Genomic DNA, 19,082 nt, shown 5'->3' with positions numbered 1-19,082 from the left:
GAAAATGTACCCTGGTCATAGGTTTAAATCATAGCAACCTGTAAAGCAAATAATAATGCAGCAGAGGAACCAAAGCCCACAGAAGTGCAGGGCAGTGCAGTAAGCCAGGCCTTCTTCAGCTCCCATCCTTTTTACTTTACCACAGCAACAAAGGAAGAGAAGAGGGGGAATAAAACCAAGTCCCAAACCCCCCCAAAAACCACCAGTACCTGCTGTCATGTTTTACAACATTTGAGGTTTGAACAACTTAATTTCTATGGTTTGGCTTCTTGACTTCAAGTGTTGTTGTGTGATTGCAGGATATAGGAGTTGTTCTTTGTTCCTTTATCTAAAAGACCTGCAAAAAGCAGCTCCCCTGTAATATTTGTTTGCCTCTGTAGTTGTTATGCAAGCCAAAGAGTAAAGAAGACAAAAATTTTAATTAGGAAACAACTCTCCACACAGACTTTGTTGGTACAACATAGTTATAAGTACATCTACAAACACATACAGGTTCTTTGGACTATGATTTTTTAAAATATATTTTATATGACAATGCAAACAGATCTGGAAAAAAACAAATTACTTCAAACTTATGTAGAGGTAGCTGAACAGTATTCTGTCCAGTGATATGAGAGTATAACTTAAGTTTCATTTCAAGTTCATTACAGTGCACAAAAGGATGTTTTACAAACAAATGGAATATACAAGTCCACAAAACATTTTATTTAAAATGGCTTGATAGATATATTTCTGGCACTCTTGTAACCACATAGCTTGATGGAATTAAATTGGACAAGTATATGGTTCCAAATTAAGACATCTTACACAGATAGTCTTTTGCTCCTCATTGTTTTGTACTTCTCCCATTCCTTATCAGGGAATTATAGAAGCTATTACATTGTTTTTGCTACACTTCTGCTCTGTAAACCTTTTGTTCTGCAAACTGAATGTAAAGATTAAAAGCTGCATATGTTTTATATTTATAAAATATATGGCTATGACTATTAAAAAGCTCAAGAATGGCAATAACAGAATACAGGCACTTCTATGTGAGGGTTACTTTAGACCTTATGAAAATCCAACATCAGTAAGCACTTCACAAGATACCTGGGTGAGTAAGTCAATGTAATAGTTCAGGTTTTTATTAACCACCATTTTAATCCTGTCTAAGCAGATTAGTTTCTTTCTTCTTTCAGACAATATTTATTTAGCAAAGTGTTTCAAGAGAGTGACTTTGCTCAAACTACCATTTTGCTATTGCCATAAGACTTCCAGTGATTTGCTGGGCTTTGGAAATAAACCCCAGCTCCTAAACTACATCCTAAACTAGTTACAGTTTCAGTTGTGAATTAAATGAGAACTAAGCAGGGGTTGAAAAGCGGGATTGCGTTCATCTGATGTAGGACTTAGGGGAAAGGGGGAGCACTACCCTAAGTGCATATAGTTCCATGGGGTTTTTATGCACAAAACCCCTATAGATAATTTTCACTTTCTTTTTAAATAAGTGTGAACATGTTCTCCATTCCTAAACATTGCATTTAAATACAACTCCTGTCATTGATTTAAACACCAGTAAAACTTCAGCACCAAGTAGAAATCACTAAAGAGAAAAATTTTCACAATGAGAACTATCAGCCATTGGAGTAATCTTCCCAGGGAAGTGTTGGATTTCCCAGCATTGGACACCTGTAAGATTTGGCTGGATAGCCTGCTGGACCATCTTGTCTAGACCATGCTTTTGCCAAGAAAAGTTGGACCAGCTGATCCTTGAGGTCCCTTCCAACCTGGGATTCTAATTCTGTGAAAAGACCTTCTAAACCAGAACTCAACTCTATGAAGCTCTTCCTCTACAGCACAGATTAACACAGACCTGCTACATCCAAATCCACATTTTTTTTTAGATTAAAACAATCTTTGGATTAATAAATCCATGGTTGAGGTGTTCTGTCAGTGAGCAGTGGTGCAGGACAGAAGGACGGCGAGCCACAGGTCTGACAGCTGGTATCTCTTATTGCTACATTGTCATGGAAGATAGCAGCACTTAAAGTAATTACAGAAAAAAAGCAAGAGGAACTCCTACAGCTAACACCAGAATGTCACTCAAGACTTAGCATAAAGGCCTATCACACCATTTTATCATTTCATTATTAAAACTACTCAACTACAGTCTAAGCAGCCTATGCATTACCTATGCCCCCACAACAATTAATACTTCTGACCACACAGGAAATGTAAGTTTGAATCATGATTTGGTTTGTTGGGTTTTTTGTTTTTAGCAGATGAGCAAGACTGGTTATAAAACTGGGTTTGGTGTCTAGAAAAATGTGAGCAGCTTAAATAAAAGATTCCCCCAATTAGTATTTTATCTGATCAATGCTATTTCTAGAATTAAACTGAAGGTATTTTTAAATCTGATCAGCTGTTTATTCATGCCTGTGATAAATGTTGCATTTACATCCTTGTACTTATTTATGCAACTGAAAAAATCAGTGGTAGTGTGGCAAACCTAGATTTTTTTTATTTTAAACATCATTACTGAAACCTTACCATCTCAACATAATGAAGGCTAAGGGTACTCCTTGTCCAGTTTTTCCTGGACAGGTTTCTGTTCATTAGCATATAACTTCCTCAGTTTTGGTTTTTATTTCTGATGGAATTTTCAGACTTTAGCCATTAATCTAGGATGTGTGGCCATAGAGCAGCCCCAGCAAGAATGCTACTGTACCTGTGCAGATGGAATTTTGGTTTGTTGTGCATGCAGATCACCTGTTTGCATTACTGCAGTAGGTCCAGTGTTTCCAGGCTGCAACAAATGCACTGGGTGCTCACGATGCAGGGCATGTACACAACTCTCTGCTTGGAAATTCTGGCAGCTTTACTCAAGGCTAACAGAAAAGACAATATTCATCTTTAAAATCAAGGATTCTTTCCATGACATCTTTTCTAAAACAACAAAATAGGCAGAATGAGTATGTAGAAGACACAGCATGCAGGATAAGAAAATAATTACATCAGTGAGAAAACAGTTTAAATTGGGTATTTAAGCTCCTTTTCTCACAGATAAGAGTAACAAAAGTGGAAGCTTTTTTCCCTGTGGGAGCAATATGAGACACTTATGCTCTGCAATAGTACATAATGGTTTGTGGAAGAATTGCATTTAATGCAGCTTCACTTCCAAACAAGTAGAAATCACTTTGTTGACTTATGAACACAAAATGCCATAGCAGGTGTCAGCCACCATCACTTGGTACTGTTCAGAAGATGTAGATGTTTTTATACATTGTTTACAGCACGCCAAATACCACTCGTGGAGGAAGTGCAGCAATCCAGCAGCGTGGAAGGAAGTTAAAGCATTTCCAAAGTAGCTCAATGCAAACAGGACACAGATTCCATGTGCACCACAAGGGTGAAACATGTTTGTTTTCCATTTGCTTCTTTGGTACCCTTATAAAAAGTTCTACAGAATTTAACAAAAGGGGAACAAAGGTAGCTTTATGGAAACTAATTTTAACTAACAAATATTTCTGATAATGGAAAAACATGCAAAAAAGTTACATTAAATCCTACTGCATTTTTTTTCATAAAGGCATGAAATGGCAGTGCTATCCTGCATTAAAAAAACCCCAAAAAATTTATAGCATTCCATAACATTTTCACTTCATTCTAGTTTTTGCCACTGAAAGGGAAAACAGTAGCTTAGAATAAAGGCCCAGTTTTGCTCACATTGAAATCAGTGAAAGTCAAAATCAGACGGAGGTGAGAGCAGTCCCAGAAAGTGGTACACTGTAAGCAATACAAGCAGCAAAACAAGTATATGAACTGTTGATTAAAAAAAAAAAATCAAAACCAAGATACTTCCTGTTCTCATTTCTGCCCTATTTTTACCTGCTTTATAGCTAGAAGTAATCACACTAAAATTCACTTGCCTTCCTTGGGAGATTATTATTAGCAACACTACCCAATCTCTTAAGAGAAAAGCAATGCCTGGGTAGAGATTTGAAGCTAACAGAAACCTGAAGATTGGGGTGAAATAAATAGCATTTATTACAACATATTCCTTCTTAAGTGACACAAACTACCCTCTGAGTCCTACAGTTCAAAGTAACTCCCCCCTCCCCCCCATACACACACTCCAAAGCCAAACCCCACCAAACAGTTAAAAGAAATAAAACTCAACAGCAACAAGAGTTGATGGAAAAAAAAATAAATCTATGTATTAACCTACAATGAAATGACACCAGTACTTCCAGTTTTCTCTAGGATAAGCCACTTTCCATATATTGCAGCTCTTTCTTTGCAGCTGTTTGTAGCCATTGTCCATTTTTGCAAGAAAGAGTTCAGATATAAATTAAACTTCAAGTTATTCTGTTCTGTGAAATATTAGGGGTTAGATCCTTCTGTCACCACTATGGTCAATTCCCACTGACATCAACCATCAGTACTTGAATTTACCCAAGCACATAAACACATGCTTAAGCAGGTGCTTGACTGTTTGGTTGTATCAGGAACCTCTCCACAAGCATAGGATGAACCTTTAACAGCTGTGCTTGAATTAACTCAGACAATCTGTGTATTCAAAGACTTCAAGGCAGGATGTTTTGGGGGCATTCTTAAGCTACAGCAGAACTGGGGATGAGTAGAAAAACATTCAAAGTATTTGAACACAAATAACTGAAAAATTATCAAAGCAGTTGCTTGTGCACTGCAAGAATCATAATTTTTGTCCTCAGTCATAAATACAGGGTAAAAACACTATAAATAGAGCAGCTCACTTTCCTTTAGTGAATGAACACATAAATAATATACATTTTGAAACAAAAAAATCATAGTGCAAAAATAAATTATCAAACAGAAGTTGTGAACATTATTTTACACAATGCTATATAAAACCTGAACCATTTGAATAAAAGACTTTGCAGTTCACTGAAATAACGCATCAACCTTATTATTTCTGCTTCACATTAAACTGCACAGTTTATCCTTTATCCACTAAAAAATAAAAATAAAATAAATTAAAAAAAACCCTTAAGATTTTTAAAAGGTTTATGGCAAACAAGATCACTTTTTGTTCTATCACATTTGTTATGAATTTAGCAGTGCAGCGATTGAATACTCGTCTCTGTTCCGAATGGAAACTATTGAAGTATCCATAAATCCCCTGCTCTTTTATAAGTCATTCTCTTTGAAACTCAGGGCTTGAAGCATCCTGACACACTCAGATCTGTAAGACATTATTGCAGTTAGCTGGAGTGACAGGGGGCAGTGGGAGCTGCCCAGCTCTGGCGCCGGCCGTCACCGCGCCCGGGCGCGCGCCATGAAGGTCAGCACGCGGCGGATGCCGCTCAGGCGCTCCCGCAGCGACTGCATGGCCAGGAAGGGCAGCTGGGCTCTGTTCTCCAGGGGCAGCACAGCCAGGACCCACCAGCACCACGCTGGCCCGTTGGGGTTTGCCTGCAGTCAGGGGGGAAAAAATAGAAATTAGAAGTCAGGGGCTGGTTTTGAAGGTTTAACTCTGAAATGCGGTTGTCAATAGCAATGCAGCAAGTGGATTATTTCATCGCCAGCCTAATGGCTTGGCCTGAAACAGGTTATAAACAAGTGGCACCTTTCCTAAAAATAGAATGTTAAAATAGGATGCATTTTCTATTACTAGCAACAATTTATAGGCTAGGCCTTCTGGATTTTTAAAAAATCTGTTTCCTTCCCATGTTATTACTGACCCAGATCTTTGGGATTCCTTGTCCATACTTTATGACACTACCTCATATTTAGGTCTTGTTATATTCTGTTATTTTAGGACCCCACCATTTGCAGTCCCCCACCATTTGCAGTCTTTTATCAAAAGTAAAAGTTTCCAGTTGCCTATTTACTCTCAGTCATTTAACTGGGGAAGTAGAGCAGGCAAAAAAGGCAGTTCAGTCCCCTGGGATTAATGCAGTGAGATAAATAGTCTCAGAAAGTTATCAACATTAAATACAAACTTTTTCTTTGCAACTGTGCTACCACTGGTATGTGGCAACAGAATATAGAGGCTCAGCTTATGTGGGGTAAATGCAGAGTGTTCATATTTTCATCTTAAAACACAATGCTTGCCAGCTTATCGGATATCCCTGCTATTTCTGTCCCTAAAAGTTACATAAGCCACTGATTGTGGATACCTGTGGGTCAGGATCCTTAGCTGGCATTGGACCAAAATGACTGAGAATTCGACTTTTGAGTGCTTGCTTGAGGGAGTTAAACCACGTATAGGCCTGATCATAGACAGAGTCATGGAGAACAAGTAATGCAGCATACTCCTGTCCTTGCACCTGGAATGAGAAATGAGAGGGAGAAGGTTACTGTTTGTTCAGGCTGCATGTCGGGGAAGGCAAAGGATTTTCAGGATTGGGTAAGGGAAAGGGAAAAAAAAAAAAAGGCATGCCAAAAGAGTTCTGGAATAAATAGTGAGAGCTCGTTTCGTGTTTTCCCTTCTGATGACCCTCCACTCACCAAATTCTCCAAATTCTTCACTTTGCCTGTATTCTAAATCAAAAATATCTATTTGTAGAATTTGCAGTTTCTGGATTTTTGTATGAAAAAACCTTTACACAAATAGCGCACAAAAACAGGAAAAAAAGATTGTGCAAAGCTTTTTTTTCCAAAAAAAATTCAGTAGAACCTCAGAGTAGACATTTTATCTTCTCATTACATACCAAAAGCTCTTAAGAATTATTGCAAGGAATTTTGAAGGTTATGGTGCACCCAACCCTGCTGCTTCTTACCTGAATAGGTAAGAACTGGCTTCCATACAAATGGTGCAGGGTTCCCCCTCCACCCTCTTATAAAGTGCAGTTATTCTGTCTAGAAAAGCAGCAAGATCTCATCCTGGATTCACTTAGTCTGGTCCTCTGATAAATACCTCCAGGAAACATTCTTCAGTACTTGGGCAGTGTGTGTGCATGCTTGTGCTATTATGTGTCCCACCTTAACCATGAGCAGTTACTAAATACCACAAATTTGTTTTATTAGAAACTTCTAAAAAAAAAAATTCACTAAACCTATACATGCTTAGAATTTCACATGTAATACAGTTTCAATGAAATATTTCTGAATCTACCTTTTGATCCTCAATGTACTCAATATCTGCTGTATTATATCCATCACGCTGGCTGTGCTGGATCACCTTAAATCTCCTCTTGCCAATGCTGTCTACAACAGAGCGACCATCAGCAAAGAATTCAACATTTCTTATCTCCAGAATGCAGCCATAATCTGCAAACCTATTGAAATCAGAACAAAAGCAAGTAAACAAATCTTATTCTCTCCACCCTGAGTTCCACAGAGCTGCCATACAGCCAGTCCCTGCCACAAAGGTATTTACCAATGTCAGCTCATTTCTATTGTTCATAGCACTGACCTGCTCTAGTTCAAATTATTCCACAATTGTTTGCAAAACTATCAGGAAGATTCAGACTGTCTAATCTGATTAATGCTAACTGGATGTTCAGGAATACAGGAAACATCTTATGAAACAGAAAGATACACAGCTCAGAAGCAAACTTTCTTCATAATCCTAATATGTTCAGTCAGTTTGTACAGAAGGACAGGTGCAATTCAGAATATTAGCATTATGGAAGGACTAGGAAATCTATGAAGAAAAAAGTGTTTGCACAATTTCAGCAGATTTTACTTTGCAGGTGGGTATTTTCTGTAAATCATACTTTCCACAGAGTATACATACCCAGTAGGCTTAGAAGCATAAAAAGAAGGAAGAAAAGCTAAATAGAGAGTCAAACATTGAAGTCAAATTACCTAAGACTGACTGTAAATTACTCAATGTAAATGCTCAGCCAGTCCTTATGAAGGTCCTGTTATACGTCTGCAGCCTCCACTATAAATATATAAAGGGTATAAATATATCCTATAATTTAAGGAAATCTAACCCAAGAACACACCTTACTGCCATTTTGATTTCTTGTGCCAAAACAGTCAGGAGATTTAAAAGCAGGAGAAAAACACAATTTTTTTCATGTATTACAGGAGGTCTGCAGCCAAGTCACATGTGACACACATTCAGTTCTGAGTGTTTTGAGAGAACAGACCATCAAATTAGTCAGAATCCAAGTCCTCAAGAGAGAAACTTCTGTCTCCTCAACCTGCACGATTAGGAAGAAACTTTCTCTACTGGAAAGCTACCACAGATATTACAGCCATGGACCTTTCTGCACCTCTCCACTGGCTCCAGACTAAGAGGTTGCCTCAGATGGTCCAAGCTGTTCACTCACCCCTTGACAGGGTCGCTGATGCACATCCCAAACTGTCTGGTGCCCGTCTCCATGCACCTGCGGATCATCAGCCGGTAGCAGGGCTCGAAGATGTGCAAAGGACAGGGCACTGTGGGATAGGCCATGGTGCACACAAATATGGGAACATTCTTATTTAGGCTGTAAGAAAGAAAGGAAAAATCAGATGTGATGTTTTGCCAAACTACTGACACATAAACCACGTATTCTCTAAGATTATGACATCTTTAAATAGAAATTATAGCACCTTTAGAATAAAATTCTTAATGGAATAAAGAAAGCTAAAATTAATGGTAAAAGCTTAATTTCATTCTTAATGGAATCGTAAAAGCTAAAATTATTTTCCCTTTAACTGACTAAATACTCTAGAAAATAATATACCACTTAATAACAGACAATTTTTTCATTAAGCTTTCTGGATTTGTTTGTGAAAGCATTATTGGATCTCTAGTATTGCTTTTATTTATTTTTTTTTCCTTAATCCCATTTCTTCCCTATCCAGTATATTCCAAACCCCATCCTGTCAGACTGCTTCTTACTCTGTGCCTTTTACAGAGATCCATTGAAACTAGATACATTGCTTTGTATCTTGTTTATCAAGCAACTTCTGGATTTCTTCTACTTCTCTTTATTCTTTAGCACAGTGTCTAGTTTTTATGCTCACTCAAGCACAGTTTCTCCTGGACCCTGTTCTCAGAAATCACATGGTACAGAGAAAGAAGCTCCATCAGCATCTCAGCTCATGTTCCACAGCAGCCAGAGCCACTCACAGCCAACAGCAGCAGAATTAGAGATGGGATTTTACATAAATGGATTACGTACTTGGAAAGCTCTGCTATTTCCTCTTCATAAATCTTTCTCCTTTCAGTGAGTTCTTCTGGAAGATATCTGGCTATTAGCTCCTCCATTAGCACTGTTTTACAATATTTCCTCATAGCCAAGCACTGCAGTAAGAACACACAAAGCAGTTAGAGAAAACATCCAGCACTTCACAGTGTTTGGTGCCTGTGCAAAGGACATCACCCATTACCCCCATTTTCTGATGTCTGAGATTCTATCATCTGTCAAACCTGCCACTGAGAGTTGGTTTTTTTAACTATTCCCTGTGTTACAGACATTCACTTAGGAAATCCAGAAAGCAAAAATCCCCTACAGATTTTCTAAGTACAGGCCTGGTCCTAAGGTTTGAACAGAGACTAGCCATGCTTGGCAACTCACAGGAGCATTTTAAAATTCACATTCTTCCTGAGTTATGTAATATTTCATGTTGAGAAATATCAAGGCTGTCTGAAGGTGAAGTGGTTCCTATCACTTGCACTTGAACTTATGCTGAAAAAACCCAAGTATTACCTCTGAGAGCCCTTCCTTGCACAGGGGACATTTTGGGTTGTGATCCAGGCATCTCTCCAGACATTTGAGACAGAAGGTGTGTCCACAAGGTGTAGTGACAGGTTCATAGAAGAGCCTGGATTGGAAAATCCAAGAGCAAAAAGACAACAATATCGTGTACTAAAGTAAAAGAAAAAAGTTGCTACCAAAAAAAGCTGAATTTATTCACTAAATAAACTACTTAACTACTGACTACTACAGGGATAAAATCGCTTCTTGCTTTTAATTTCTTCAACCAACTTTTGTATTTATTCAGCCTACAGACTTTGTTATTGCCACCCAACATGAAAGGTAGCCCATGAACTCCAACTTCAGTGAATGTGAGGGACAATATTGTGATGAAGTTCCAACAAGCCAGCATTTAATTTTCCTGTGTGTGAGCAATAAACACACCCAGAAGTTGGATCATCTGACTTCACTAATGAAATTGAGCAATACTTCCACAACTATTACTGAATTTTTGTGATTATTTGTATGTGTAGAGCTAAGCACAAAATACCCATTTGCAGTAATAGCCCACATGAGTAATTACAATAAACTGGGACCTGGCATGATTCTATTATTGCCAACTCTAATGGGTATTTTTTTAAATGGAGTTTCTAACCTTCAAGGGACTGCTTTTCTGGAAATGAGTGACAGGAGGTTCATATTTTATCTGGAAGAATATTTAAATATATAAGGCCAGGTATTCAAAGTATCATGGTACCTATTCTTTACCCATTTCAAGGACCTCTATGACACTTATTTTTAGACAAAGATTTTTTCCTTATTATGATTATGCAATACTGCAAAATCATGTTTCCTTGTCAATAAAGACCTTAAGGAGATGTAAATAACACAGAAGTTTTTTTAAAAATAGAAACAATTCAAATCTAGATACTAAATTGTCTGGAATATACTGTATTTTATAACATACTGTCTAAACATTTTAAGGTCTTAAATACTAGTCTCATTATAATTTAAGTGAATTAATATTTTTTCTTAAAAGTATTAGTTTATCAAAACAGTACACTATGTTCTGTTAAACATGTGGAAATTAAAATACGTAAACCCACGTTTATTAGCATCTTTGACAAGATGAGGGTATTTAAGAATGCAATTGGCTTTTAACAAGACTGCTATAGAGAGCTCATTAAATGTCATTAGTTACTAAAAACATTGACATTTAAGCAATGGAACATATGAAATAGTATCTAAAATGCCACACCTATCTTATTGCAACTTGATGGTGTAATTGAAAACACTTGTTAACTGTTTCATGAGCAGAAACCTCACTAAAATCATGTGAATTCTACCCCATGTTCCAGTAAGAACTGCATTGCATATGTAATTATTTGGGACTGACTTAATCTGAAACGTGGCATAAAGACAAGATACTCATCTTAAGATTCCTGAGCCTGCCCTAGCTCCAACAAAAGCCAGCAGCAGCTTTTCCTAACAACTCTAAGAGGACTTGGATAAGCTCCATGACTTGCAGAAAAAAAATACTACACACCAAGACTTGTCATGACATTATTTTGAGCTACTGTAACACAGAAACTAAGATGCTGTGGAATAACACTCCTTTTCTCACTAGTACCTTGCTTTGAGTACTCTGTATTTTCTGCTTGTTGCTGGAGCAAAGGTAGATCAATAACATTTTTGCCACTCCATCAGACAAACAGGTTAATAACAGCTCCTGCAGTTAATTGTGAGCAGGTCAGTAGGTTACTGGGTAATTAGACCAAAGCACTCAGGAACCAAAACCTCAAAAAGCTTCTGAAGAACATGGCAGGAAGTAATTACAATGGGTCTGCATAAATAACCAGAAAGATCTGAGGAGAGCTTTCCTGAGCACAAGCCCTCCTTGTGCAGTGATGTTACAAAGCCAACATCCCTCTGAAGGCAAAGCCTGCATTTGGAACTACAATTCCAGGCACAGCACCTATACCATCCTCTGTTCTGTAAGAGAAACAGTAATCCTTGGGCTAATTCCTTTACAAATATATTCCAGTCTGGCTGTTTCTGATTTAAGTAGAGGATGAGAATGTAGGATTATTAATTTTATTTAAAACATCTGAAAAATGATTTGTGGACACAATGATAAACAAGCAGAATCACCAAACCATCTAAGACTAATTGTGTGGCTTTCTGTTAGAGGAAAGTTTTGCTCTTTGCACTATTGAGTGTTTTGACAGCTGCACAAACTTTTGGAACATATTTCAGCTGTAGACAGGGAGAGGGAGAGGGGGCAGATCTGATTTATTCCAAGCAGAAGGAAATCAGACAATACAGCGGTTGGTCCTCAAAGCTTTCAGTTTGTCTGAAACAAATTGAACCCTCCTCCTCTGCATACAACCAACAAAATCCAAATTTCTCAAAACACAAGCCTTCAGAAGTAAATCCCTAAAGAGGCTATCTGCTATTTAAGAATTTTAAAATATTGTGCAAAACCAACCCAAACATGAATTATAGATAAATCTGGGTAATTAAAAAAACCAAACAACCTAGGCAATGCCCACTGCAGCAAGCAAAACACCTTCCCAATATTTCTAAGTCACTAAAACCCTCCCACATGATGCATTTGCCAAAGTGAAAATGTTTTGTACAAAACAAGTAGTAAAATAGGTGCAGTTGACAACTCCTACTTGATTTACTAAGCCATTGCTGTTCCCAAGAATAAATGCTGTGTTATTAACAACAATTTTCTTTACTGGAAGAAGAAATCTTCAAGCAAATGGAGTGACTGCCCCAGTAAAGCGAGGAACACATCTCTTAAGCAAGAGTTAAAGCACACTCGCTTACTCACAAGATCCTCCTATTGCAATAGCAGCAGCACAGTGCTTCACATGCAAACAGAATATTCACTGGATGTGGTCTCTTTAGGTATTTTATGCTTTTCTGACAAACAGCTCCACAAATTCCCAGGTGACAGCTGTGGGTTTGTGCACTGTGTCAGTGGTGAGAGCAAATCTTTTAGACACCTTCTCTAACATGCTTAACCCCCATGTCAGTTTGTGTGCCCTTTCCAAAGCAATCACTAGCCCAGAGAAGATCAAAGAGTGCCCATTCATCAACAGTGCTCAGAACCCAAGGTCTAGAAATCACTGGCATAACACTCACAGTCAAAGCTAATTTTATGTCACAGGCAAAAATAAGTACCAAGCAAGCCAGAAAATCTCTAGGTCATAAAAGGGAAGAAGATACAGCTGGAAAGCTATAGATTATCTGTGAGAAAAGAACACACCTCATACACAGGGAGCAGTCCAAATCTGACGGATCCACAACTTCAAATGGAATATGTTGTCCAGTACTATTTTCCCTAATATCAACTATGTCTATCAATAGGAAAAAAAAAAGCAGTTGAACAGAACCATGCAAGCACAATGCCATCTCATGTATTTACACCAGCATCTGATATTTAAATGTGTGTTGTATATACTTGCAACTTACTGAACCATGAAGCATCATTACAGTAATTTCTAATCAAAGTTTCAAATTCAAAAGCCTTGGCACAAATCAGCACATCTCCCCTTAATTTTGGTCACATTATACTCACTCACACAAGGATCAGTCTGGCCTTGCATTGGCAAAGTCAAAACACTTTGTTAGTGCTGAAAGTCTAAAGTGAGACAAACTCTTCTCTCATACCACTGTAAATGCATCCCACAGCATGAAAACAAGGCCAGATACCAAGAACAAAGAGAATTTGTACTTTTAAACTTTTAGAATTATTATAGAAAGTGCTAAGACCATGTGCAACACTGATATTCTTAAACAGATTCAGAGTTCTGCTGAGAAAAGCACATGACCCAACCTTCTTTGCCCCTATTTAGACTTTTTTTTCTCTCTACACACAGCAAAGCTTCCACAACATGCATGCCTTGAGTAGACAAAAGAGAAAATATAAAAGGCAAAGTGGAATTTGGTCCCTTCTTTGTCTGAATCTTACAGAAGAAAAGATTCCATGGGTGGCCTGCCATGGAACCTGTCCTGTAATTAAACATACCTTTCTTCATCAGCTTGCAGGGCACCTCAGCATTTCTCATCTCCTCTGAGCAGCACTTCCTTTTCAGGAGGCTGCATTTCTCAGAGAGGAGAAAAGTAGACTCTGGCATGGAGGTGAATTTGTTCTCCTCCTCTGAGCAGTCCTTTTTGCTCTCTGTAATTTGTATAGGTTTCCTCAAACTACCAGAAGTAGTTACATTTGGTTCCTCTTGAATGGAAAAACCCTTTTTCTGTTCCACATTGACCTGTGTGAAGAGAGGATTGACATTAGACCAGTCTTCCAACAACTTGGTAAGGAAAAAACTCAACCTGTCAAAAATCTTTAACATTATAGATCACCAGGAAGGACTTTGTGGGTCAAGAGGCAAGAGTTTCAGAATTGCCAATCCTAATTAAAAAAAAATTAAACCCCAAAAAGCAAGCAACCAACAAACTTGATTTCCTCTCCCCACCATTGAGGGTTTTTAGCCCTTTTGAATGGCTTTAAAGCTCAAAGGTTGTGAAACTGGATTCAGGCAGAAATGTGGCTAGATCTCATGTTAAATATATTGTTATCACTGAACCTATGGGAAAATGCATATTGTTTACATCATGGTGATGGTATCAACCAACAGAATAACCAAAACAATTCAGTTCATTTTAAGGAAGCAGTAAAAACACACAAAATTTGTAAGAGAGAAAATGCCCAGAGCTTCCTCTTGTAAGCCAGACTCCTTTCTCAGAGGATAAACCATTCAGGATTTATCTGCTATGGCCACAGGACATCCTGTGAGCAGCCACTGCACTGACATCACCTGTCAGCTTTACAACATCACCTCCCTGGATGGGCCCAAAACCAGACACTGGATTGTGATGTGCGACATGCAGGAAGATGAGTGAACTGTCCCTTGAATGGCTTTGTGGAAGTCATGCAAAAGGGTTTCTTGTCAGAATATCCTAACAGCCTTTCCATGGGGCAATGCCACTGATTGTTTCTCATCAGTCTCAACAATGCAGCTAAAACCTCCGCCTCTGTCTGTAAGGACTAACCAAGTTTTCTCCTAAATATACAATATATGCAAACCCTATCCCAAAGTTCAGGTCTCAGTGAAGCAGAAGTGATCCTTACAAACCTATGAATGTAAATTTCTGCAGCCCTTTACAAAACTGCAGCTGCAAAACCAAAGCTATGAAGTAGCTAACATATCTTATGTAGTTCTACAATAACCTCTAAGTATTGTACAGACTGAGTATAGAATGACTTGATTACTGGCATCACCAGCTATAGCTCAAGTTGAAACTCTAGATTTTAGCATTTCAAGTTGAAGCTCTAGATTTTAGCATTTCACAGCATTTGAGGGTATCTAAATCCAATCTACAGAGGCCCCTTTCCCCTACCAACCACTTGAAAGACCTAAAGACAATTACAGGAGTAGAACCCACTCAATTCTGACATAAAATTTATCAGAACAGAGGACTTCTATGAAAGAAAAAAGTCAAATAAGGAGACTTCAGTAAGTTAACACTGTTTTGTAGGTTCTGAAATTCAGTAAAAATTTGAGAAAATGTATCCTCCTATCTCCCTAAGGCAAAAAGGAGAGAAGGCTTCCCAATGTGAACACAAAACACACAACAAATTAAGAACCACACATCAGACTTGATCTTTACCTTGAGCAACCTTTGTAGGTTATGGCTGGTGCCTCCAGATCCCACTGAATTTAGGAGATTCCCCTTTAATCTAGAGTGATGTGACAACAGCTGCAGGATATCGGGTAAGTGTTCCTGAGCATTTCCCGGGATGAGTGAAAACAAACTAAGTAGAAGCTGTGATATAAAACAGAACACTTCACTGCTTAGTTCCTTCCTTGCAACCTCTAAATGAAAAAGCAAGTAAGGGAACAGCTGAAAGAAGCATCCAGGATTTTATTAAAACCATTTAAAGAGCCCTTTAAATGAGGGTAGGAGCAAAAAGTGCAAGAGCTAATGCAATACAGGCCAAACAGACAGCAAGGAACATTTTCAGAGTTAAACAAGCCCACAGAGTCATTAACCATTCTCTGTGATGTGACACACACATGCCTTTGTCCTCTTTGTCCTGCAGTTCAGGGCTCACCAGAAATTGTTAATATCTTTCTTAAATTTTTTGGGTTGTTGTTTTGTCTTTTGTGGTTTTTTGCTGCACATCATCTTTCAGTGGAGTTTACTAGTACAGAAAGCACTCATCTCACAGGCTTAATCCAAGATCAGCTGGGTAAATGTGTCTGATATTGTAAACTGTAGCTATTTTTAATTCACTTATGTGAGAATACAAAAAAGGTAGGCAGTAGAAAAATGCCATTTTTTCATTTTCTATAAGAAAATAAGTGAATCTGTTTCAAGTAGCAGCTTGAAGCCTCTTGTATGGCATAGATTATCAGATGAATATTTAAGGAAAGAAACAGACATGAATAGAAGATTCACACTTCAAAAACTAATTTCAACATACTACTGAGGTGATCCTGCTGATGCCTGAGGAAGCCACATGACAGCTGAGATTTCTATTTAAAGCCAAAAAGGATTTCACAGGATCACACTATGTCCAAACTAACACAGGCAGACAGTTAATACAAGCAGAACATCACAACTGCACCCAAAGAATTTGGTAAAATGTAGTATGTCACTGTTATGTGACCAGCCTTGGAAATGACCCAGTAAAATATTGCATCATGGATGAACTCTGTGTCTGATGAGTGCACAAGTAACTCTTTCAGTCATAAGAAGCCTAGTTTTTCTCAGAGCCTCACTGCTCAGAAATTAAATGTCTTGGAAACGGCTATTTGGAGTCAGAATTTAGAAACATATCTGTTTGTTTCTGGTCTTTTTGCTCGAGTGCACAGAAAGTCTTCCAGCATGACTGTGAGCACAAATCATGACATAATGACAATGAAAGACTGCATGGAAGCCACTGGGGAAAAAAAGCAAACAAAACCCTCAAACATCAGTGACAAAAAAATCCTCAGAGGCTGAAATCTCAACCATACATAAAATGAGATAGAAATTTGATTTCCCTAAAACCATTCAGGTTATACTCTGTTACCTTTGTGAATAGCTTTACTGTAAGAATTCTACTGCACTTAGAAAGCCTTATGTGCTACAGAATATAGAAACCCTAATGTTCCCATCCCACCAGTGATTGAGAATGGCATAAATACACTGCCATAAAGGAAAATAAAACTATTATATTTTTATTGCCATAGGTAATCACTGCAACACTGAGCCTTTTAACTATGACAACAACAACAAAAAATTACCAAATGTCAAAATACTGATTTACAGGATATCAGAGACTGGAGGGGTGGGCAAAACAGCAGTATTCAAAAATGCCATATAAGAATTCCCACACATTGTAAATTGCATCTGAAAGAAAGCCTCACTGCAGATCCTTTTTCTTTTTTGCTGATTTAGCATTAATTATTAGCCCTAAAAAACTATTTTAAAACTGCTCTTCCTTTGTTGACTGCTTCCTCTTCCACACCTCCTGCACACACTGACACTGGGGCAGCATGACTGGCAGTAGGAAGAAAGCTGCTGCTCCCAAGTGGAGTTTGATGAGTGCTGCGTGTTGTGCTCTGCCAGTCACTGGCCTGATACATCATTCAATAGCAACTCCCCCTCTTCTGCACTCCAGCATTGGGAATAGATTGCCAGGCTAGGAATCAATTAGAAATTTGAGAATCACAATAGTCTGTGGGTGGCAATTATTAACAATTCAGTTTTCCTTCAAATTTTTGATGCTAGCATTGTAACTGTTTCCACTGAATGGCTGCTGAGTGTATTTTCTTGCTACTTTCCTATCTTCAGATCAGCAATACACGACTCAAATGTGAACAACAGTCTGGATTTGTATCTCCATCCAGCTCTCTGCAGTAATGAGAGAGAGGAAAAGAAAAAAATTGTATCCTCCTTTATGAGAGGCTCCTGAAAACAATTGTGCAGATCCAGATCATTTAGGGAACTCACCTTTTGTGCCTCAGACTTGGCTGTCTTGTTCCCAGTATCTAGAGCAAGGCAGAATAGAAACTCCCTTAAAGCTTCTTCTGTTTTCCCCAGATTAGCTAATGCTTGTCCTTTCCTTAGGTGACCCTGCAAGGAAACACATCCACAGCTGCAGCTTTTGTCAAGAGAATATACAATAAAACCACAGTGAAAGTACACAAGATCTTTCTGAAGAAGAAAAAGTTAGACAGGAAAAATCACTAGAACCATGTCTTACACCTAGACACCACCAGTGCCTGGGATTCTAAACACAACAGTCCTGAAAAGTGCAAGCATTAACAGGATATTCTCCCACTCATGCAAGTATGATTTTCACAGCACCTGAGCCAAACTGATATTGGAAACATCTACTTCCCCTACATTCATCTTCTAAAATAGTAATTTTGGCCTTAGCACTCAATTTTTAGAGAGTTCACAAAATTGGTATTCATCCAAGCCAAGGATAAGAGCCATGGCTCATTCTCCAGGACTAGCACTGTCTTTCTTCACCCCAGGAAGTTCAATAATGGTTAAATGCCTGTAAATTGCAGGAGTCCAAGAAGTTACAGGACTTAAAGCCTCCCTCAGATTCCACTGTCTGACCATTCCAACTGTTTTTTATCAGGGCACTATCAAGGTTTTAAAAAAGTACAACTGGAGTCCGAACTTACTTTCAACCAGTACGGCTGGAGCCTGCATGCTGTTTCTGCATCATGCAATGCATCTTCACAAGCTTTCAAAGTGGAGTTAATCTGGGACCGGTTGCTATATAGTAAGTGGTCATTTGGAGCTGTAAGAAATAGAAAAAGTGGTTGATTAAGAAAAACGAAATTAGTTACATAAGTTTTATTCCATAACTTTTATTTTTTTTAAACGCATGTTGGTGCTTCCAAGTTGCACAAACCCACAAAACATCCATGTACTAAATTAAATCTGGAAACCTCTTTGGGCAACTCCAGACAAAATGCCAGCTATGTCTTATATAACTGCAGAGAACATTGCATAAATAAATGCTGAGACACTCACACAATAAATTACCAGCACCGACTGAGGATCAGATGGTTGGTAGAGACACAGGGGAGACATTTAAGACAGCAGGAGGGATGCTGTCATACTGTAGGGAGGAATTTCAAAATTGGTAGCATCAAAGTTTTTAAGCGATAAATTAGGGTCTTTTCATGCCAGAGCTCAAAACACAGGAAAATAAGAATCAGGTAGGGTTACAATGATCACCGAGTTACACCCACTGCAGCATCGAGACACAGCCTGTGCTGGGGGAAGGCTGGGCACTTTTCATTTCAGTGAAACGCTTCCCTATAATACCTCGCCTTTAACTTCTACTTAGTACTTGCAGCGTGAGTCACTTTTTCTCAGGAAAAACTGCATGAAAAGGACCGCATCAAAAGTTCTCCCTGCGCAGCCCCGCAGGCGCTTCCCGGCGCTGGGGCG

General features: G+C 38.4%; 1 protein-coding gene across 1 annotated transcript in view; it reads right to left on the bottom strand.

Annotated features, from left to right (window-relative positions):
* Positions 1–400: 400 nt before the first annotated feature.
* LONRF3 (LON peptidase N-terminal domain and ring finger 3) overlaps positions 401–19,082 on the bottom strand; it is a 25,602-nt gene continuing 6,920 nt past the window's right edge. The window contains exons 2-12 of the mRNA XM_031056104.1: positions 18,305–18,423; positions 17,619–17,741; positions 15,288–15,443; positions 13,642–13,885; positions 12,880–12,970; positions 9,615–9,729; positions 9,087–9,208; positions 8,247–8,405; positions 7,079–7,241; positions 6,141–6,290; positions 401–5,433 (exon numbers count right to left, since the gene is read on the bottom strand). Coding sequence (XP_030911964.1) covers positions 5,275–5,433; positions 6,141–6,290; positions 7,079–7,241; positions 8,247–8,405; positions 9,087–9,208; positions 9,615–9,729; positions 12,880–12,970; positions 13,642–13,885; positions 15,288–15,443; positions 17,619–17,741; positions 18,305–18,423 — 1,601 coding nt within the window. The 3' untranslated portion in view covers positions 401–5,274. The remainder of the gene's footprint in view (positions 5,434–6,140; positions 6,291–7,078; positions 7,242–8,246; positions 8,406–9,086; positions 9,209–9,614; positions 9,730–12,879; positions 12,971–13,641; positions 13,886–15,287; positions 15,444–17,618; positions 17,742–18,304; positions 18,424–19,082) is intronic.

The sequence above is a fragment of the Geospiza fortis genome, unplaced genomic scaffold (assembly GCF_000277835.1).
Source record: "Geospiza fortis unplaced genomic scaffold, GeoFor_1.0 scaffold157, whole genome shotgun sequence".
NCBI lineage: Eukaryota > Metazoa > Chordata > Aves > Passeriformes > Thraupidae > Geospiza > Geospiza fortis.
Note: the sequence above shows the minus strand (reverse complement) of the source record. Positions and strands in the feature narration are given on the sequence as shown.